This window comes from Umbelopsis ramanniana, assembly GCF_025399195.1.
Source record: "Umbelopsis ramanniana AG unplaced genomic scaffold K450scaffold_69, whole genome shotgun sequence".
Taxonomy (NCBI): Eukaryota; Fungi; Mucoromycota; class Umbelopsidomycetes; order Umbelopsidales; family Umbelopsidaceae; genus Umbelopsis; species Umbelopsis ramanniana.
The window spans coordinates 19,645-39,267 of NW_026252155.1; the positions used below are offsets into that span (position 1 = coordinate 19,645).

General features: G+C 43.8%; 9 protein-coding genes across 9 annotated transcripts; 3 read left to right on the forward strand and 6 right to left on the reverse strand.

The window, feature by feature from the left end:
- Positions 1-267: 267 nt before the first annotated feature.
- K450DRAFT_257996 (uncharacterized protein) lies at positions 268-1,891 on the forward strand. The gene is made up of 2 exons (XM_051591759.1): positions 268-342; positions 405-1,891. The coding sequence occupies exons 1-2, from the start codon at positions 307-309 to the stop codon at positions 1,692-1,694; spliced, it is 1,326 nt and encodes a 441-aa protein (XP_051441181.1). The 5' UTR covers positions 268-306; the 3' UTR covers positions 1,695-1,891.
- K450DRAFT_257998 (uncharacterized protein) lies at positions 1,781-2,231 on the forward strand. The gene has a single exon (XM_051591760.1). It carries the CDS (start codon positions 1,867-1,869, stop codon positions 2,047-2,049), a length of 183 nt encoding a protein of 60 aa, XP_051441182.1. The 5' UTR covers positions 1,781-1,866; the 3' UTR covers positions 2,050-2,231.
- A 97-nt stretch (positions 2,232-2,328) lies between these two features.
- Positions 2,329-3,693, reverse strand: K450DRAFT_258004 (uncharacterized protein). Its single transcript, XM_051591761.1, has 4 exons — positions 3,111-3,693; positions 2,888-3,028; positions 2,594-2,826; positions 2,329-2,531 (listed from the first exon to the last, which is right to left on the reverse strand). The coding sequence occupies exons 1-4, from the start codon at positions 3,231-3,233 to the stop codon at positions 2,369-2,371; spliced, it is 660 nt and encodes a 219-aa protein (XP_051441183.1). The 5' UTR covers positions 3,234-3,693; the 3' UTR covers positions 2,329-2,368.
- Positions 3,694-6,017: 2,324 nt separating this feature from the next.
- On the reverse strand, positions 6,018-9,675 carry K450DRAFT_258013 (uncharacterized protein). Its single transcript, XM_051591762.1, has 8 exons — positions 8,590-9,675; positions 8,405-8,508; positions 8,243-8,338; positions 7,940-8,177; positions 7,457-7,870; positions 7,284-7,373; positions 7,000-7,215; positions 6,018-6,888 (listed from the first exon to the last, which is right to left on the reverse strand). Exons 1-8 carry the CDS (start codon positions 9,458-9,460, stop codon positions 6,197-6,199), a joined length of 2,721 nt encoding a protein of 906 aa, XP_051441184.1. The 5' UTR covers positions 9,461-9,675; the 3' UTR covers positions 6,018-6,196.
- Positions 9,676-9,696: 21 nt separating this feature from the next.
- K450DRAFT_179665 (uncharacterized protein) lies at positions 9,697-10,591 on the reverse strand (the record flags this gene model as incomplete). The annotated part of the gene is made up of 4 exons (XM_051584315.1): positions 9,697-9,812; positions 9,903-9,974; positions 10,055-10,440; positions 10,512-10,591. Coding segments are annotated over 4 exons (654 nt in total), but the record flags the coding sequence as incomplete, so codon positions are not given.
- A 948-nt stretch (positions 10,592-11,539) lies between these two features.
- Positions 11,540-12,764, reverse strand: K450DRAFT_258017 (uncharacterized protein). The gene is made up of 2 exons (XM_051591763.1): positions 12,213-12,764; positions 11,540-12,138 (listed from the first exon to the last, which is right to left on the reverse strand). The coding sequence occupies exons 1-2, from the start codon at positions 12,727-12,729 to the stop codon at positions 11,693-11,695; spliced, it is 963 nt and encodes a 320-aa protein (XP_051441186.1). The 5' UTR covers positions 12,730-12,764; the 3' UTR covers positions 11,540-11,692.
- Positions 12,765-12,868: 104 nt separating this feature from the next.
- Positions 12,869-14,403, forward strand: K450DRAFT_258022 (uncharacterized protein). Its single transcript, XM_051591764.1, has 8 exons — positions 12,869-13,161; positions 13,218-13,323; positions 13,390-13,460; positions 13,520-13,571; positions 13,653-13,672; positions 13,737-13,787; positions 13,853-13,946; positions 14,003-14,403. Exons 1-8 carry the CDS (start codon positions 12,881-12,883, stop codon positions 14,309-14,311), a joined length of 984 nt encoding a protein of 327 aa, XP_051441187.1. The 5' UTR covers positions 12,869-12,880; the 3' UTR covers positions 14,312-14,403.
- On the reverse strand, positions 14,404-18,157 carry K450DRAFT_258026 (uncharacterized protein). Its single transcript, XM_051591765.1, has 5 exons — positions 17,836-18,157; positions 17,186-17,758; positions 16,104-17,116; positions 15,284-16,019; positions 14,404-15,212 (listed from the first exon to the last, which is right to left on the reverse strand). Exons 1-5 carry the CDS (start codon positions 18,127-18,129, stop codon positions 14,496-14,498), a joined length of 3,333 nt encoding a protein of 1,110 aa, XP_051441188.1. The 5' UTR covers positions 18,130-18,157; the 3' UTR covers positions 14,404-14,495.
- A 43-nt stretch (positions 18,158-18,200) lies between these two features.
- Positions 18,201-19,574, reverse strand: K450DRAFT_214583 (uncharacterized protein; the record flags this gene model as incomplete). Its single annotated transcript, XM_051584830.1, has 7 exons — positions 18,201-18,281; positions 18,369-18,514; positions 18,579-18,728; positions 18,808-19,008; positions 19,090-19,249; positions 19,340-19,447; positions 19,515-19,574. The coding sequence occupies 7 exons, from the start codon at positions 19,572-19,574 to the stop codon at positions 18,201-18,203; spliced, it is 906 nt and encodes a 301-aa protein (XP_051441189.1).
- Between the last annotated feature and the right edge of the window lie 49 nt (positions 19,575-19,623).

The following is a 19,623-nucleotide window of genomic DNA, read 5'->3' on the forward strand; positions in this document are numbered from 1 at the left end:
GGCACCATTTGAGGATAAGCGTAGATAGATCAGAAGCTCTCTTATCCAATCCCTTATGCCCCCGTTACATACCATGATGACCCATGTTTGAAACATACCAGACCTTGCAAAAACGTGCTCCTCATCGGGCCGCCTCAAAGATGCTTTGGCTGAGCACAACGACTCATTCATTGCTGTTGATTGGTTAAGCGAGCTTATTTTAGTCTCCGCACGTGAACTTTTTTGTCCCCAATAAATTCGTACCTATTCAACCAACTCTTGGACCCACCCTTTTGTAGTCCAAATCAAAAAACATCCTTCACCAACATGAAGATCGCCATCATTACAGAGAACTGGCTTCCAGTGAGTATCTATTCCTGCTGGCTGTAACTGTTGTTCGTCCTCCCAACTTATCCTGTTATCAGAAAGTCGACGGAGTCACACGAACACTGGCTCGGCTACTCGAGCATCTACAACTTGAAGGTCATCAAGCTATTCTCCTTGGTCCCGAGAGTGGAATGGAGACTTATGCTGGCCATGAACTAGTTGGAACAGCTGGTATTCCCTTTTTACCTTATCCAGAGCTAAAGCTAAACTTATGGCGTCCACTGTTTGGCAAGAAGCTCCAGGAGTTCAAGCCAGACGTAATTCATCTAGTAGATCCGGTATTTCTCGGTGCTGCGGCCTTGGCAGCATGTTACCTTTATTGTCCAGATGTTCCCATGGTCTCTTCTTATCACACCAATCTCGCAGCTTATTGCGGCCACTTTGGTTGGGGCTTCTTCACACCTGCTATGTGGAGCTGGAACCGATTCTGCCACTCCCATTGCCGATTGACCTTCTGTCCCTCCCAATCCACTACTGACATGTTGAAAAAACAAAACTTCAAGAATTTATGCATATGGCCACGCGGTGTCGATATCAGTCTATTCTCACCACAACGAAAATCGAGCGAATTACGAGCACAATGGATGGGTCTTTCAGAAGAAGAAGCCAGTCAAAGAACCGTCATCCTATACGTTGGTCGAGTATCCTTTGAGAAGAACCTCGGCTTGGTGATTCAAAGCTACCGACGAATGGATCACAACAAGTGCCATCTTGTCATTGTCGGACATGGTCCAGCATTCGACGAAATTCAAACTGAATTGGCAGCTTCCAACACGCCTGTCACTTTCACTGGTTATCTTCAAGGAGAGGATTTGGCCACAGCCTATGCATCTGCTGATATATTTGCCTTCCCATCTTTCACTGAAACTTTCGGTCAAGTGGTGCTAGAATCCATGGCATCTGGCCTTCCTGTGGTCGGCCTTAACGCTGAAGGCGTTTGCGATTTAGTTGCCCATGAAAAAACTGGTTTGCTCTTGGATGTGACAGACGGTATGTCAAGAGAAGATCAAATTGAAGGATATCAAGCCAACTTGGAACGCCTCGTAGACAATGTGTCTTTACGAACCACCATGGGTCGCGATGCAATTGTCTCCTCTCGCAAATACACATGGTTTGAAGCAATGGAGAAGATGGTGCAAGGATATAGAGAAGTCGTTGCTAGAAAAGAAGCTGATACTATCAAGGACTCGGACAGCGGCGTTGAAGAAGATTTCGATGAAATAGAAGGAGACGACCATGAAGGCAATGAAGAAGAGGATGATGTCGAAGTCATGTCAGACAGTTGTGAACGAACTACGGAGCGGGCTCCCTTGATGTCCACAGCATAAATCGACCTTTTCCAGCGACACTCTCCAAAACCACATCTCTTTTTATATTCTTTACATATTTCATATAGTCTTTTTGTCCCTTTCATACCCTTACCTACAGTCTTCCTCGCGTTCTCTCCCCCTCTATCATCACTTCCCGGTTTTTCTACTATTTATCCATCCAACTAGTTACATGGCTCCTCCTCCTTTCCATATATTTTATTCGTATTGTTTGATCGATCCGTTTTTTTTTTTTTTTTTTTACATGCGTTCCTTTAATTTGTCTTGTTGTATGTCTACTCAGTTTTTCTTGTGTGCACCCCCATATACAGTAATACACAATTTCGTAAAGAATTATTTACGCTATTCATGTTAATTATCTATTGTGAAAAAAAAAAAGTGAGGTGATGTAGGTATGCTATGGTTATGTACATGCGTCTTAATGTCGTCTTTGGCGTTGATGGGCTCGCTCAGTTTCCTCAGGGTTGAATTGAGAATTGTATCTACGCGATTTTTCCTGAGCATAGTCATCCACTGGACCCTTCACCAAGGCTGCCGCTCTTTGTCTTTCCGCTCGCTCCCGGGCTATCCGCTGCTCTCGCAGTCGCTCAATTGAATTGGACGTGTGGCTCTTCTGTAATCATGAGATATGTCAGCCATGATACATTTGACGGCCATCTCCCCTTCTTTTTGCGTCATCTTACATGGTTACTGCTATCTTTCTCCTTTCTATGCTTCTTGTCAGCATATTTATCCCGATTTGAGCTTAATGTACTAGGATTTGAGTCCCGACCTTTCAAACTCGTACGTATGACATTCAGCGGATCCTCTCGCTCTATATCTCGAATTTCACGTTTCCTGTTGGTCCAGTTTAGTTGAACTTCCTGTTGAACCACAATGCAATCACGTGGATGCCTTACCTCCTTTTGAGCGCTTTCTGTTTTTCTTTGGGGTCCTTCAGCTTTCGGTATGCCTCATCAAACGCTTTATCATCTTGCTTCTCGTCAGGAATTCGCTTCGCTGCCGCGTACCATGGAGCCGGCCCTTTAGCTTCCTTGGCAAGATACATTGTAATCTGCTTCTCCCACTTTTCTCGTTCCATTTGCTTTTCAGCCGCCACTTCAGGATTCGGCCCGGCTGAATCGACATGGCCCTAGATAGATGCGTCAGCCCATATTGTGTGACTTTGGGTTGCTTTCAGTAGCGATACTCACAGATTCCAACTCCTCCCAAAAGTTAATGTGCTTTGCCTCTATCTCCTTGACAGCGTCTTTTGAACTAACCGTATCAGCTGAATCGTTTCCTGCACGCTGATTTGCTCGATCCCTTAACATTTTCAACCGAGCTTCACGGTCCTAAGTGAATGTAATGCAAGCCGATTAGATAAAGCAATGGCGTGGGTCATTGGGCAACAAGATGTTGCAGAGTCACACTTACTGCTAGCTGCTGGCGCTCGAGCTTCTTGTCTTCTTCCTCCTTTGCCTTTGCTTCATCTTGACGTACTTTTTCAACGTTGCTCTTGTTGTAGACGTGCCAGCTTTTATGCGGAAGGATGTTCATGAGTGTGTGATCGTTGCTGGCCCACGGCAAAATTGGCTGTGAGATGCCAGCGGAAATTTGGGCAAATTGCCCAGCAGTCACAGGTACAAAAAGTCCCTGCGCACGGTATCGTCACTCTAGAAACATGATTAGACCGCGCATTTCTATGCTCATGGTAGGAGAGTATCAAAACCAAACAGGTCGGCATCTCAGCGTTTATTAAAAAAAATGTTTGACTTGAACCAGGAACGCTCACAGAGCTCAGAGTACATGATCCAATCGAATTCGTACATGAATGTTTATCGGCCAGAAGCAAACGGGTTTAGTTGTCCATGACCATGATTATCCAAGGCTCTTCATTTTTTAAAAAAAAAATCCTTTAGCTTGACTTGTGTAGCAAGATGCCCATCATGGCTTACGATTTTTCGGACAGTTTTGCAAAAGTTTTAACAAGCTGACTATAATCATCAAATCATTCGCATTCTAAGGATGTGACTTTTCTAGACCATCATCTAACATCATATTTATAACACTTTTTCACTGAAAATACACCGATTTTTGTCATAGTGACCACTTTCAATTGGATGCGAACTCGACCTTCGGTTTTTAATGACACAAAATGACAAATTTAAAACAAAATATGAGACGCTTATGATGGGGCCCTGGACCGTGAAGACAACAAATGAAAGATTCATGATGATAGTTACCAAAAACATGCTGCAACGGGCCACAAAGGCAGTGAAAGAGTAAGCATGGTTTGCTAATTTGATGGAGACTTGCACGTTTTTGAAAGCAACTTTCCATTTCTCCTTGATGATTTCATAAAAAAAAAAGGTGTTCTTACTGGCGATCGTTTCCCTTTTCCGCCATGTTGTCAGAATTATGAAAAAGATACCTAAGCATTGCAATTCTAGCTGTCATATATGCTGCACGCTTTACCAATACGAAGGTTTTACGAGACAGGTCAAATATTTTGATAAAGTCATGTCTCGCTTTGAGATAAGCTGTCAACTAGCTCTACGGTGACGAGTAGTATTTGACAATTCATTTGTTTTCCATTCGTGATATGTCTGATATTTTGGTTGTTGATTGCGTTGAAAGACTGTAAAAAAACAACCCAAAAAAGAGTGACTTTAATGTAACACACTGGCTTTTTCATTTACTCCCCAAGTGTTCTGGAGCAGGCGGTTCCGATCTTGTTATGTGTAAACCTGGAAGGCCGATTTCTATCTTTGCATATTGGGGAATTTTTTAAGCCAGCTATCTGACAGCTTCTGTACCATTCGGTACATTAGTGATTTCCTGACTCATTCTGTTATGATTTAGGGTGTGGACTTTTGCTGAAAAGATGGATGGCAATCTTTTTCTTTTTTGTCACTTTTTCTTATTTACACACAACAACCACCACCACATCAATATAGAAAGATTGACTTGTACGTGCCGGATGAGGATTTTCCGTTAAACAGACTAATTTATATGTGGGACGTTTTCGCTCAAAAGGTTTTTTTTATTTGGCGCGGAATTGGTGCTCTCATTATTTGTAACGTGTGGGGGGAGGGGAAGAACTACTTTGGGGAAATTTAATAGCCCGCAGGCAGGTATAGGATAGCCGCGGCAGCCACGAAGGGATACGATACGCTTGTCAAGCTTTCGTTGGGCTCGTACAACAGCTACTGGGTGAAATCGCCGTAGCTTGCGCGGCCCCCTAAGCAAGGTATCACCAATACTGAAATCACTATGCGAAAAATGTGATGTGATGTGATACGACACGCTTTATCTTAAACATGAGTCTGCGACATGGCTTCAAAATCGGGGGCCAATGTATAGCGTAATGTGTTGGAAATTTTGACAGTAATGCTAGACATTCGATGAACGGCATTTAGAGCGCGGGGTATCTCAAAGGTTACTCCCCCCCATCTGGCACATTTCATTGCAGCTGTCATCCATGCGCCGGTGCCTATTATGGACAAGTGGCAATCTTTGACTCCAGAGAACGAGCTCTCTTGTCAAAACCATGGCAAGACAAGAAAACCAAGTAAGTCGACAACATTCTATTTGAAGGTGGAACGACAAGCGTGTCTCTCCGAAAAAAGTGCAACGCACAGGCGTCCACATTGAATGGGGGTTGAGTCAAGGTTTTCGCTGCCTGGCCATGGAATTTTCTTTCACGAATGGCAAGTCGTATGGTGTGCGTGCGGGATCATCTTTTTGTTTACACTTCTGTAATTGACAGCGAAGGCCGCACAAAGGGGAATGAGACACAAGCGACAAGACACCAGTAATATTAGCCTTTACTTCACTAAAGTGGGTTTTTTGTGCTACGCATAATTTTAGTTAAAAACCAGGTTGGTTTTTCTCGATTTTGATTACTCTCACCTTTTTTTTTTCTTCTCACATCCTAACACCATGAACGCCCCTGGTATCAAGGTATACTTTTGCGCATAGATTTTACATTCTACCATGTGCGGGGAACTAAAAACCCATCACTTTGCTTCTCTCACATCCAGTTGCCGATGGTTGATTCATACGCTACCGTCAGTCATCCTCCAAACACTCAAGTATTGACGTCGAAATGCAACGTGTGTGGTTCTTACTCCCATAAGACTAGAGAGTGCCCTAAGCTCCATTCCTAGCATGCACAAGCCGGCTAGAGAGTCAGGTTCTCCACTGGCCCAACTTTCTAAGACCACTCATATACCCCAAACGCCTGCGAAACTCAAAAATTGCACATAAATGGAGAGTCGGCGAATCCTTTTTGTTATCCCAGCTGGAAAAAAATCCCCTCTTGTAATCCCCCCCAAATAAAAAAGTAATATTTGCTCAAAGCCAGTTTTGAATATTTTATTTTATTGCCACTCATTTCAAAAGACTGACCTGTCAATCCTGCATAAATTGCTGTACAAGCTAACCTTCAACTCCGTTGTTAGGTAGCACACCGCCACCTAGAAATGACATAGAGATGTCATCGCGTGGAATACTTTTTTTCATTTTTCTTGAGTTAACTGCTGAAGCCGCTTCTGAGCCTCTTGTACTCGCATACCAAGGTGCGCAATTTCCTGATCTAGTTCGTGCTTTAATTGAGGTACCATGGTACTGGCCTTACTCCCAGCCGGCTGGCTGGACGTTTCACCATTTAATGCGTTGTCAGATCGGTCTTGGTATGTGTCACCTTTCTTAGATTGTAGCCACTGCCACACTTGTTCACGTTCGTCCTCATTGGCCCACAAGCCTTGAGAGGCGGGAAGAATTTGCATTTCATGCGTCAACTCGGCAAGTTGTCGTTCCATATTGGCCATCTTCCTTACGGCAAGTAAGCTGACAATCAGCATAAGCAGCATGAACACCATGGTAAGGTGTTGGACGGTTGGAATTTGGGCATTTTCGATAATATATTTAATTCCAGCCCATAGTATACGACCAATAAAGAGAAAAGGCGATAATAGTTTATGCAGAATTCCATGCTTTTCTTGCTCTTTTGTCTCGGTGGTGGCACTGTCTTTGTCGGTTTTGGGCACTCTGCGCCTACGTCTTCGTTTAGTTCTCCTTTCTCCGCGCTCGGGATGACGACCACCGGCATGGAATTCATTGGGATGTTGTTGTATGTACTTTCGTGCTGCCTCATCCAAAGCCTTGAAGTAGGCAATTTGTCCATCGGCAGAAGCCTTTTCAATGGTAGCTATGGACGTCAAAAGAGATGATGAGTTTATGGCTGATCAACAAGACACTCCACCCCCCTAAAAAAAAAAAAAAAACCGCAATGAAGGGAAAATAAATATTGGCTACTCACATTTCAGCCAACTTGACTTTGAGAACTCCACAGCAAATGTAACTAAGATGCGAACTTTGTTGTCACCCGCCCATGTCAAACAAGTGCGAGTTTTCACGCAAAAGGAACTACCCGAAGGGACATCGGGTGTTTGCGTTGTGGTCACTTGTGTAATGTAGTCATCCAAATCGTAGTGTATGACTTCATCCTTCAATAGACACTTTGTGGTTTTGGGACCTACAACATAGATGTTTGATTAGCCCAAAGTATCACCAACAGCGGCGGAAAAATGATTGGGGATTTACCGATGGATCCGCCCAAATACTTGATGTAATTGGTTTCTCGGACAAACTTGAGATCCCCTTGTCCCTTTTCCCAAGGTCCAATATTGACGTCTGAAGCGGGAATTTTTTTTTTAAAGGTCAGCATTATGCAAGTAATTAGACGCAAAAGCAAAGCTTCAAAGAGGACAACGAACCTGTGCTTTTCTGATTCTCTACAAGGAATTTCTTTTCAAATCCACTGTTGAACAACAGGTTATTGATGGTTTCCAATGTTCCTGTATAGGTTTCGTCCAATGCAATGCTCGGATAATGTTGATTATCCTTTGCACAGGCGCATTCAGTAGGAGCATGTTTGACAGGTTGTGCGGCCGTGCCATCTGCTTTGTCTGCTCCTGAATCATTGGGTGACGACTGTTGTATCGGTGACTCAGAAAGTTTGGACTTCTGCAAAACCTTCCCGTTGGGCCGGGAAGTAGCTTCAGACATCGCTCGCCGCCGGGACTCAACCTCTTCTTTCGATTTGCCTGCTGGGAGCGGTAGTGTCTGAACGGACGCTTGTCGGGCGCTCTCTTGCAGCTTTTTCGTATCTCCTCCATCTTTAGCAACATCTGCAGCTTGAGTTAAGACTGTCAGTTACATTGCTACTTGAGGTCGGCACTAGCCAAAGAATTACTTACCTTCTTCTTCATCGTCGCTTACTTCCGTATATTCAGCGGAATCATAATCTGAACCCGAGTACTCTTCGTAGCTATAGTCACTTTCATCCTCTTCATCTTCATCATTGTCGTCATCGTTGTCTACACTGTTTTCTTTGGCGGAAAGTTTTCCATTATGCAGAGTTGGATGAGCGACATGCCAAATATCAATAAGTTGATCGTAAGCTTGATCACGAGACAGGAAAGAGGCGAAAAGGTGCTATAAAACGAAACATGGTCAGGCTGTGGGAAAGCATAAATGCTTTATCATGCGGTTGTACTTACCTTGGAGTGCAAAGTGGAGATTTGAATGGCGTTAGGGATGATTTTTGCCGTCATTCGCTTTTCAATGGCTACAATCTCCGTGAACGCAATCACCAGCTATTGACAGAAGAAAGCATCAGCGCCGAATGTATACAGAATTATCCAATATTGTTTTTTACTTACGTTGGTGACCCATCCAAAGATATTGGCATTGAAGCAAACATGATTCTCGGAAATGTACATTCTACCTTGCACCAAAATTTCTTTCTGAAGAGCGCATCCATAATCTGATGTAAGTTAACGGATGGTTAGCTACTTGCAGATATACCTTATGCTTCCCTTCCTCTATCAGATTATGTCCCACAAACCTTCAACCAGAACATCCTCTTCCGGAACACTTCTAAACAAGGCGTGATAGTCACTATTTCGCTTGGCGTTGGCGAGCTCCATACCACACGCGCTTGCAATGCTGCCAGCTGTAGCAGACTGACCTCCTTCCGAAGCATTATCGGCGTCGGTATCGTCGGAGTCTTTACGCCGAAGGGCAGTGGTTCGAGAGGCAGTACTATTTGAGCGACTGAGCGAAGTTCCTTTCGCATCTAAAGAGTTGGTCGTCGATACACTTGAACCTCTAGGACGACTCCTTCGTCTAGGAACCGCCAACATATCCTTTGTGACAGGCTGTTCGGGATCAGCAATAGGCGTTCCTTGGTCATTGTTGGTCGCCGTGGTATCAGAGAACGCGGAATTGACACTCCCAGTTTCGGATTGACTTGTGGGTTTAAGCGATAAGTGCTCTAACGATAGCGAAGGGGCTGTGCTGGAGAAGATGGCGGTATCGGAAGTGGCAGTGGTTGTGGAAGGGGCTGCTGGTAGTAAATTGTCTGCCACCATGGAAGCTCCCAACCCTGGCGATCCTCCATCCGAGTTGCGTCTGTGGAATGACGCAGTAGGTCTATGATCGGTTATTATCACAGGTGGACGATCGCCCGAGATAGTATGTGAATGGGTTCTTCCATGACGCTGTTTATTCAAGTTCATAGCTGGGTTAGCGGCAACCTGACCGCCCTTGGCATCGACGGGCTTTTCTGATTGAGATTTTTCTGTATGGTCTTCTCCGCTGCTTCCATGCGGTGATTCTTGAAATCGATCGCTTAAATTGGTGGCAAGCGACGTTGCAGTAGACGAGGCAGCTGTAAGAACGGAACTCAAGAACGATCCATCGTTTTCATTTGCCATTGTTTTGGCAAAGGCAGGAGGACTTTAATAGTGAAAAAGATATAAGGTAAGGTAGTAAAGGAGAATTTTTATACAACTTGTGAAAGGTGATGTCAATTATATAAGAGAAAAATGAGATAGAACAAAGGGTTGTAAAAAAGGCTATATTTTTCTCAACGTAAGTGGAGGGTCTGTCGATGATGACATTGTGACACCCCGCCCGCCTGGAACGAAGTTTGCAAAGCCTAATTTTGTAATCAAAGACCCATCGATATCTGAACGTGCAATGGGCAACCTTTGCCTTTCTCCAACCATTCTCTTATACAATGGCGATGATATGAGCACAAGCATGTCAGTCTTGCAATTGTATCGCCTATGAAGGTAAAAATTGATGTTTAGAGGACCACCGATCGAATGTTGTTTCATTTGGGGTTTAAACCCCTCCCCTCTCATTACACAATACCTGATTCAAATTCTTCGAAACAGATGAGACATTCTTGTCCTATTAATGGTGATTGTTCTGGTAATTTATATGCTAAAGAATAATAATAGGAGTTAGGTCACCATCAGCATGGCATTGGGAAAGCATGAATAAAAAATGAGCTTGTGACTTACAAACATAACGAACAGTAGCCACTGAAGGACTGCCAACATTGAGGCAAGTTTGGACATGTTCTTCTTGCGCAGATTTGTTCAAGCTGATATCGCAAAGCCTCTTTCCACATACCGGGCATTCGCTCATAATGCTTTGTGAGCTGGAAGATTTGCGTATATGGCCAGAGTGGCCAGGTATGCGCTGTGGCTGCATAGGAGGCGCTGTGGCAGAACGGGAACTGACGGTGGGTCGCATTTCTGAATAACATTTATCACAAATCCTTTGAGGTTGGCTTGCCATCTGAACTTGCTGCCAGCCGGGTATACTTGGGTCCTGTACAATCTGTGATCGGGCCATATTGGCTCGGTGGGTCGAGCACCTATCACATACCACTTGCCCACATCGTCTACAAAAAGATAAGGTCACAGAATCAGTACGATGCACCTTACTGGCATAAATAAACACATTGCAACTTACCGACAATGATGTCGTCGAACGAGGAAATTAAATCGTCTTTTACATCGTCTACAATCGTTGGCATCTTTATCTGCTTCCCACACACGGCTCGTGCTTATCGTCTGCGACTGAGAATGGGTTCGTGGGATAATGATATCAGGGAGAGAAGGATGAAGTAACGTCGAGGAGGTGGTGGAGGGTAAAACCTGCGATGAATTTGCTTCAATTCTATCATTTTGGCTTTGGGATTGGTCCGTCGCTGGCGATGCAATCACAGTATCGGAGGGTAAAGTGGTTGGTGGGACTGCATACGTGATCTCGGGTTCTCCAGGCGCTCCCGATTGATCAGAACTATCTCGGTCAACTTCAGGTTCAAGTAAAATCAACTGGTCACCCGAATTACTTTGATGCTCTAGAGTATTATGCTCCCGAACGCTATCACCCTGAGGCTCTATGTTTTCACTGACTACAGGTGAGAGTGGTACTTCGTCTTCAGGATCTGTGGGAGCACTTTCGGTGACTTGGGTGGATCCTGGGGCCAGATCAGATGATTCAGATCGTTCGAAGTCTTGAATAGAAATTGCCTGCTGATCGGAAATACCATGGTCAGTGACACTATCTTGTTCGTTATCTTTGACCTGGTCAAGATGCTGACGCTCTAGCGATGCGGGCAAGTCGGAATCAGTGGGACTCTCTGGAGACTCTGATTGTGAAGCCTCCTGCTCCAAATGACTATTTTCGTTTGATTCGTCCGTTACATTATTAGATACAGATATGGTTTGAGGTATCGTTGGAGATTGCTCGTCGGTATATGGAGTCGGCGGGGCGGAAAAGTGCTTATCAGAGTCAGATTCAGTAGCTGTTTTCGGTGGTGAAGAGACAAAACCGTTGGTTTCTTGATCTACCATCGCTGACTGAGATATTGGCTCCATGCTGAACTAGGACTGCATAGAAATTGCAATCAGAAAGAACAGAACAGAGAGACTTTTGCTCTGTTGAACTGCCCAAAGGTTCTCGAGCAACATTCTTTCTCCGCCGTCTATGGTCACATGCTTTTCAGGCTGGAGTTCAAAAGATTCACTCCCTCATGTAATAATTACAAGTTTTGCAAAGACGAGGTTGAATGGAAAATCAAAAGGGAATTATATAAAACTATTAAATAAAAGAAAAGTAAGAAAAGCTATTGAAAACTGAAGCTACTTTCAATAAAGTTGCCTATCATCATGCAAGAATTTGTCAAAGAACAAGATTGTAGAGAGTAGAAGGCAGCCAAAGGCTGTACCAATCATAGCTAAACATGGTCCTATGCGAGTTTGAACATGCGGATACTCAGTTTCCAACTCTTGGCATCCATTCAAGTACATCAAAAGTGATAAGGCCATGGAAAGGAGAGAGGTAACGGTGGCGAATGCAAGCAAAAATCCTCTGGTATAATTGGAATCGCCATATCTAAAGCCACGAATAAATCGAGATATCTGACAAATGATTCCAATAAGTGCACATATAACTGAGATGCTCATGGCTGCAGTGATAGATACATCGTGAGGGGGCGAAGGAGTTGCTAGCGGATCAATGTCTTGATCTGGAGTGATTGAATCTTCGAACCATGTAGGAAACGTCGTATTGAGAAATTTAGACGTAGTCGCATCTGTAGTGTGAATGGAATATATTGCTTAGTTGATACATTATATCTTTGGAGGTCAAGAAAAATGCACTCAGTACCCCATGGTATATATATAAAGTCAGTGCTGGGATAGCATTGCATGGAGGAGCTTTGTGTAGAAATGCAGTAACCTCGTAGCCCAAATCTTGCTTCTCCTACACCTCCGTCTCGTTTGTAAACTCTTGCAAAGTATACGTTGCTCATGGAGCTACTGGTGGCACTCGTTAAACACATCAAGGTAAGAATAGCTCCGGCAAGAGCAAAAATAATACCAAAAGTATCTTTGATGCTGAAACGCCTCCATTCTGGGATCCAATCTTCTGCTTTGGCGAGCCTCGCTTTGCTTCTCTTTCTTGCTCGAAGTTTGTTTTTGTCGTCTTTATTGCTGTTCAAGGACATTAAAGTAGACCTTCTGGGATGTGTCGATCGGCGTCGAGGTTCTTCCGGAGCTGATGGTGCTGTTGAAGCGTAAGAGTACTGCCTTTGTAATTCATCGCCCGATAGTCTGTGTATTTGCCCAGGACCATCAACGTCTAAGGCGACTGAATCTACCCTCATTGAGGATGTCCTTTGCATTGTCGGATAGTAAATTTTTCGACGCTTTGACAGGTTTCCAAAAAGTTTCTTAACAAAATTTTCCCCCCCAGCGTTAATGCTTGCGCGGGACCTGAAAACGAGACAGAATGGAAATTTTTCATGGCCACATTGCTTGATTGTAAGTTTGAAAATGCAAGCAATTCAAAAGGGCTTGACATCGCTCAAGGTTCATCGGTCGTTTAACGTTTGGAGAGTTCAGACAGACATACAAGTTCGGTGCTTACAAACGGGAACGCGAGATTACAGGCCTCTGTCCCGTCGATCGTCAGCATTCCCGACGAACGACTTTGATCACCTATTTGGTCAAACAAGCGTACTTATGGCGCTACAGAACAAAAAAAGACGTCCAAAAAAGCTATTTATACAAAGGAGGACAAGTGAAAGCCAGTTTACTACTAAGAGGAAGGACGAGTATGTTAAATAATTGATTGTGTGACTATACGCAGAAAAATAATGTTACTTGTTAGCGTGCTTTTGGAAGAGATCCTTAAACTAGCAGGTACAATGGATATACCCATCATCCGAACGGATAAAGGGGAGCTGAACAATTTAACACAGAACAGGCCACATCAGGTGCGTAGCAACGGTGGAATGTATCGTGAATTGAGGTACATGGTCTAAAGCATGCTACAATCTTAGGGTATCGTACTGCAAGCTACACATCTCGATACTATATCACTTCAGACACTACCTTCAACAGATGATGATAGGTTGGTAACAAAGCTATTTAGTGGAGAAAGTCTACATCATAATAATATTTTCACTTTAGATCAGAGTCCTCTCCGTTATGGCTCGCCCTTGATGAGATTCAGGATCCACAGGTACGAAACTTGAGCATTGCGAGCGTATTTCATTCCCATTGCTCACATTATAACGAAATTTGTTTATGACTTTGCGCACAGAACTTGGGATCGATTTTAAGGTAAACAATATAAATCAATTGTGCTAATGTAATGCATGGCTCCTCGTCTAATATGTCTGTGTAGGACGGCATATTTTTTTGCAGTTGACGGCGTTGTGATTTGCACTAAGAACAGGTAAGCTTTAGCATGCTCGGAAATAAGAATAGGAAGAAAGGTAGCTTACAAGCATAATTTTGCAGTGCACCATTGAGTAATATTGTATCGAGAGTCAGCGCTGGTGCATTGGAGTGCATGGACATACACTCTACAAAGCAACTTCCCAAGTTCCTTCAAGTAAGTTGATAGATGCTATTGACCATACCGACACTAATACTCATAGAACTTTACAGGCATCAAAACAGAATGGTTGGACTATCATCGGAGCGGAAGGGCAAGATGCACAGTCCGGCTTTGGACAGGAAAAATATCAAAACTTGAAAACTATGATCCATGCTGAAAATGCGTCCATGCTCAAAAAGCCTCGAGTCCTTGTTCTAGGCAACGAAGGAATTGGCCTTCGCAAAAATGTTCAGACCAGCTGTGATTATTTCTTAGGCATTGATCGACTTCAGCAGGATAGTCGTATCGGTGCCGTGGACAGCTTGAACGTTGGTGTTGCAGCTGGCATTCTTATTTCGCACTTGAAAAGCGGCAAATGAGGCATGTAATATAGAATCCACAATGGATGTAAACTAAGAATAAAAAACATGGAAAAAATGGTCCTCTGGGTCATAGTTAACGTATATGGATATTGCGATATAGTCTATAAGTACACAGAGTTTTTTAAAATAGCCTTTCTTCATTTCATGATGTTTTGTTCTAGTATGCATCTACGCTGATAGATTACCACTGGCTTGAAGAAACCAGACCACCAACAGGGCCACCAAGACCCATAGCCTCCAAACTTCTTTCTTCTTGATCAGGATCGTCTACACCTCTCCATTCTTGAACAGACATGACAGACATCCGATTTTTCATCTTGTCGTAACTACTAACATATTCTGATTCCTCTAGCCATTCGACCTGTTGCATAGGTGTAAGCTCTCGATCGGCAAAGGTAGTGGAGTGTAAAACAAGGGCTGCAGCAGCCACTTCTTTGCAGAATTCTTGCAAGACGATGTAGGAATGTACAAAGTTGGAGAGCTTTGCAAATGGGTTGGTCATAGTGACGGGTGTGAAGTTAGCTCGTGGGTTTTGGAAGAAAGTCGAAGTCGAGTTGTTGCTGGGTAGTGGAGGTGGGATGGTGCTTTGAGACATCTTGGATTTATCCGACAATACAGATGTAGACATACTGGGCATTGGTTGGGGAATAGGGGGAACTGGATCAGACTGGTTCATTGATCCCTTGAAGACTAGCTGAGACAAGCTTGGTCGTCTGGTTATATCTGATTTACGACCAGAAAGTATGCCTGATCCACTGCGCAATAGCGATTTCGATTCCTTCATTTTAGGCGGTGCTGAGGGTATTTGAGCTGTGGTCAAACCTCGTCTCTTGGCAATGGATATTCTAGTTTCGAAGTTAGGTACCACTTGTGCTCGTCTTAAGGCTTCGAATGTAATCTGGAAGCACATTTGCGAAATTAGTAACGCATGAATACTTTCACTTACGTTATAATGTTTCGCTTCCTTACCTGTTCAAGCAGTGCATACAAGCTGCGACGGTTTCCTCTTCCGCTGGCCAGGGTCCAAACACCACCATAGAATGTACCGTCTTCGCCTTGTCGAATGGCTCTTAAATCGCAAAGTACACCTTCCACTCTTCGGTCGACGATGCCGACAATTTTGGCTAGTATACTAGTAATGATCAAGTTACGCTCCAGACTAGCTTCGAGTATCTTGGCAAATTCATCAAATAAGACGGATAAGAAAAGCCCTTCGTAGTGACCAGCGGTAGTCGCTTTTTCAAGCTTGGGTTCTGCTTTTCCAACATTTTCATTACTGTCCTTTTCGCCTTCTAAAGGCTCCTCTTCCTCTATCAAGGCTTGTTGAGTGAAAGCCATACTTTTTCGCTTAGGACGACCGCGGAGGTCTTCGAGTTCCCGATCGCGATCAAGCTGTGTCTTGATAGGTGGATAAGGCGTAACCCAAAAGTTGCGAGCCAAAAGCCCATATTGTAGTCGTTCTTGTGCTTCAACGAAGTAATCATCATAGCTGTTACCAGGAACCATAAGGGAGGCTGATCCAGATGTGCTACTATGAATGCTACCGTCGAAGCTACGAGTATCGTTCTCACTCAATGACTTTTCGTGCATACTGTCTTGGCTAGGTCGTATATGATGTCCATGGTGATCAGATGTAATCAAACTGGACACAGGCGGAGTCTTCATGCGCTCTAATTCGTCTTCTAAAGGCAATAATGATAATATCCTAACAAATGGACACCGGTAAATGATATTGCGCAACAAACGTCACCGTAAGCACAATGCGTTATAAATGCTGTTAGTACATTACCTTTCAACTAACCAACGGACCTTAGGATCCTTTTGATTCCCTTTGTTTGCAGCCGGGGCAACATGAGTATCAAGTTCGTCAGCATTGGACACTTCGTCATCGCCTCGATCATGGCTAGTGACAGATTTGTCTTCATTCCCATCTAAAGTTTCAGAACTTGACTTATTTTGCTCCTCTACCTCGTCAACATATTTTCCATCCGGCGTAATATCCAAGTAGTTTCTGAGAACTAGATTATACACCGCAAATTGGTTGTAGGTTTCTAAAATGGTGTCGAAAAGTCGTAAAGTACATAATGCCAACAACTCAGGCTCTTGGTTGATGCGGGAAATGAGTAGTCTTCTCAAAGTAGTCTCTTCTTGATTTGCAGCGGCGTCTTGAGGTGATTGATCCTGTTCGTCCTGATCCTTTGCCTCTTCGGCCGTTGCGTCCTCCTCGACAGATTCCTTGTCTTGCTCAGAGATAGGGATCTGTCGAACCTCCGGCTCCAAATCTTTGCCAACACCACCTCTTTCGCCTATCAGGATAACCAAGAAGGATTGTAACAACATTTGGTCGGTAAGAGATTTGATCATCTCCGTGGTATATTTTGTTGTCGCGATGGCTAACTCTGGATATGTTGAACTTAGGGCAGTGCAGATGACTGGATGCCAAAAGGTGGTAGTCAGCTGGGCGGTGAGTGCAGTTGTCAATCGCTTTTCACCCACACGAGCCATATCGTTCAGTAACTCCCAGAAACTGTAGAATTCATCAACGATACGCTCTCCGTCTGCCATCATTTCCAAGGATCGAACAAAATCTGCATCAAATGGACTTCTCTTTCTTCGCTTTTTGATAAAGCTATGATGTGCACTAGCTGCGACGGCTAAATTGTTGGTCGCGACAACAGCCGGCACTGAAAAATGGACCCTCCGTAAAGGTGGTCGAACGGGAACTGGACGAGATGTGGAAGATACTGTAAAGGAGCCAATGGTCTTTGGCAAGTGAACGAACAATAAGGCAAGACGTTCAGCCTAAAAGAAAGGGTAAACAAAGCGTTAACAACATGGAGTATATAGCGCGTTCTCTGGTTTGACTCTTACCATGACTTCACAAAGGCCAGAATATTCAACAACATAGCAAACATATTCGGGATCGCCGTTCAAAAGTCGTAAGGCAAACAACATAGCTTCGCGAGCAATCTCGCTAGTTTCTCCCGGGATATTCATGTAATCGAGCAAGTAGGTGAACATGTCAAATCTGGGCATCAGAAAGACATTCCACGCAATCTTATCATCCACGCTCTCTCTCCTTCGATGTCTTGACTTGGCGTCCTTCCCAGTATTACGCCAAACCTTTTCTCCAAGTCCTCTACACCAGCCTCGTTCAAAGAATAGATCCATCAAAGCGGCATTGGATCCTTTGAAATGAGAGAAAACAGCGTGAATCAAGCGGACGAGTTCGAGAGATAACTCTGCAATAGCACTATGTCTCTCTTCTGAGCATTCAAGTCCTTGAGCAAGCTGTTCATGGTGATGTGATATCAATCGGTGACATGATTGGATGATTTTTTGTAGTGGGACATGCACAGCCCGTTCTGGGAGTATCTGGGCATGCACGTTCGTAATCAAACTTGTGAAAAATCGTAGACAGTGTACACGCATACCATAGGGGGTCTGTTAAAGGAATGGTTAGAGGGAAATGATATCGATAAGATCGAAGACTGAGGTGCCTCCAGGGGGCTAATACTTGCATCTACTTTTGCGAATTCCACAAGTTCTTCCAGCACGCGGGTCTGGAGAAGATATTCCAAACACGGACCTGTAGCGAGATTATCGTTGGCGCGTTGGTAATCGAATTCCTCAGACTGGATTAGCTTTACAATGTTCTGAAGACAGGTCGGGATCGGGGTGAGTTCAATGGCATCTTTCAGAGGATCAGATGCCGTTTCGTAGTAGCGCTGTACAGATGTCCATGCGTCCGTTAGCAGTTCCTGCTTAGGTTTGTTCAAGTTATTCCTACCACTCAATAACTTTGAAAGGAACATGAGACGATGAGGTTCTAAAGTTATTTCGGAGACAAGGGTTTTTTAAGGCACTACGGCTGCATTTTAATTTTTTATTCGGTGGCAGCAGGAGCTGTCCCCGCTTCAACAGGCAAAAACGTGGCAAAGGTGAGATAGCTTGTATGGCCCTTCATCTCAAGTCGAGTTCTAGATATCGTCATATCTGGTATATCGTCTTCAGCGACGGGCGAGACGCTTGTCACTGGCTCTTCTTCGTTGACTTCATCGATACTACGTTTAGCCTTGGCTTTGTTCTCTTTACGACGAGCATCCATATATCGAATGTTCTGGATCGCGTGATCTACAGTGAGTTTCTTGACGCTGTATACTTCCTGGTTTCGGATCAAGCATTCAAACATTGTAATATCTACCATCATGCTCTAATTAGTTTACATGAACAAGGCAGGTTGTTTTGTTTCATTTTTCCTTACCAACAAACTTGTGCTCGTTTAAGGCTGCTACAGTTTTGCTGACTTGTTCTATGCACGGACTGAAAGTACATATTTTTCCAGTTCGGTGTTGCTTAAATGCTTTTTTTGCCGATTCGACCGCTTCCCATGGTGCTGGAAGATCCAAAAAGACTATATGAAAGACGTATGAGTCCATGACCTTTATCCCAAGTGATGCGTCAATATGTCCACTTAGCGTCATTGTTCTTACCTGCGTTGACTGTGTCAGAGAGACCAAATCCATCTTTACAAACATCTCGATGTGTCAGCGTTATAAGATCTTCGAGTCCATGATCTTTGAACTCTTGTCTGGCGAGATTGGCTCTTTCTTCGTGATACTCGAAAGAAAAGAGGTGTCCAGTGGGTGCGATTGTTCGAGCAATTGAGTGTGAGAAGGATCCACTGCCAGTTCCTACAATCATTCAAGGTTATAGATCGTTTAGATGTTGAATCATTGCCTCTGCTCAACGAGTCTCAAAGTGCTGATCCCTACCAGACTCAATCATTCTACTTCCCGGCTTTAGTTCAAGATATGCTGAGATAAATGAGATATCAGCTAGGTACAGAATCTGTGTGCGATGTGGAAGCATCAACGTCCATAATTCGGGAGTAGGGTGCAAGAGATACACGAAGCTTCCTTTTTTTGAATAAACCTAATGAAGATATGATGGGCAAGCGTTATAACGACATAATCTTACTGAGCGTAGAGGCACCGGATCCTTCATAATCATCAATTTCCTTACTTTAGAGCCATATTCTCTTCCTATCCAGTCGTTATGAGGAAAGCTGCCTAATTTGTTGGACTGGATCTCATCTTTAACAACAGTGACAGCCTTGAGGGTGTCTCTACCCTATAGATCAAACACCCTTAGAATCAGCATCGCAATGTTAACATATGTCTTTGATGGTTATTCTTACCATATGAATGGCAACTACATCGCCCTCCTCTACGTAGCGCTTATATTTACGGAAGCTCATGTTTAAGATTGTGTCGACATTTCAAGTTCTACTTTTTTTTTGAAAATGC

Bases quoted from the DNA above. Each gene is read 5' to 3' on its own strand.
- K450DRAFT_258004 (XM_051591761.1), bottom strand. From the start codon at position 3,233: ATGAACATCCTTCCGCATAAAAGCTGGCACGTCTACAACAAGAGCAAC. The intron at 3,029-3,110 runs GTAAGTGTGACT...ACATTCACTTAG, and splicing joins TCGAGCGCCAGCAGCTAGCA to GACCGTGAAGCTCGGTTGAA. The intron at 2,827-2,887 runs GTGAGTATCGCT...GCATCTATCTAG, and splicing joins TTTGGGAGGAGTTGGAATCT to GGCCATGTCGATTCAGCCGG.
- K450DRAFT_258017 (XM_051591763.1), bottom strand. From the start codon at position 12,729: ATGCAAAGGACATCCTCAATGAGGGTAGATTCAGTCGCCTTAGACGTT. The intron at 12,139-12,212 runs GTACTGAGTGCA...TTCACACTACAG, and splicing joins CTTTATATATATACCATGGG to ATGCGACTACGTCTAAATTT.
- K450DRAFT_258026 (XM_051591765.1), bottom strand. From the start codon at position 18,129: ATGTTCCTTTCAAAGTTATTGAGTGGTAGGAATAACTTGAACAAACCT. The intron at 16,020-16,103 runs GTAATGTACTAA...TCCATTTGTTAG, and splicing joins GTCCGTTGGTTAGTTGAAAG to GATATTATCATTATTGCCTT. The intron at 15,213-15,283 runs GTAAGGAAGCGA...ATGTGCTTCCAG, and splicing joins TGTATGCACTGCTTGAACAG to ATTACATTCGAAGCCTTAAG.
- K450DRAFT_258022 (XM_051591764.1), top strand. From the start codon at position 12,881: ATGCAAGCAATTCAAAAGGGCTTGACATCGCTCAAGGTTCATCGGTCG. The intron at 13,461-13,519 runs GTTGGTAACAAA...TTTTCACTTTAG, and splicing joins CCTTCAACAGATGATGATAG to ATCAGAGTCCTCTCCGTTAT. The intron at 13,947-14,002 runs GTAAGTTGATAG...AGAACTTTACAG, and splicing joins AACTTCCCAAGTTCCTTCAA to GCATCAAAACAGAATGGTTG.
- K450DRAFT_257998 (XM_051591760.1), top strand. From the start codon at position 1,867: ATGGCTCCTCCTCCTTTCCATATATTTTATTCGTATTGTTTGATCGAT.
- K450DRAFT_258013 (XM_051591762.1), bottom strand. From the start codon at position 9,460: ATGGCAAATGAAAACGATGGATCGTTCTTGAGTTCCGTTCTTACAGCT. The intron at 8,339-8,404 runs GTAAGTAAAAAA...TTCTGTCAATAG, and splicing joins TCTTTGGATGGGTCACCAAC to CTGGTGATTGCGTTCACGGA. The intron at 6,889-6,999 runs GTGAGTAGCCAA...TGACGTCCATAG, and splicing joins AAAGTCAAGTTGGCTGAAAT to CTACCATTGAAAAGGCTTCT.
- K450DRAFT_257996 (XM_051591759.1), top strand. From the start codon at position 307: ATGAAGATCGCCATCATTACAGAGAACTGGCTTCCA. The intron at 343-404 runs GTGAGTATCTAT...TCCTGTTATCAG, and splicing joins TTACAGAGAACTGGCTTCCA to AAAGTCGACGGAGTCACACG.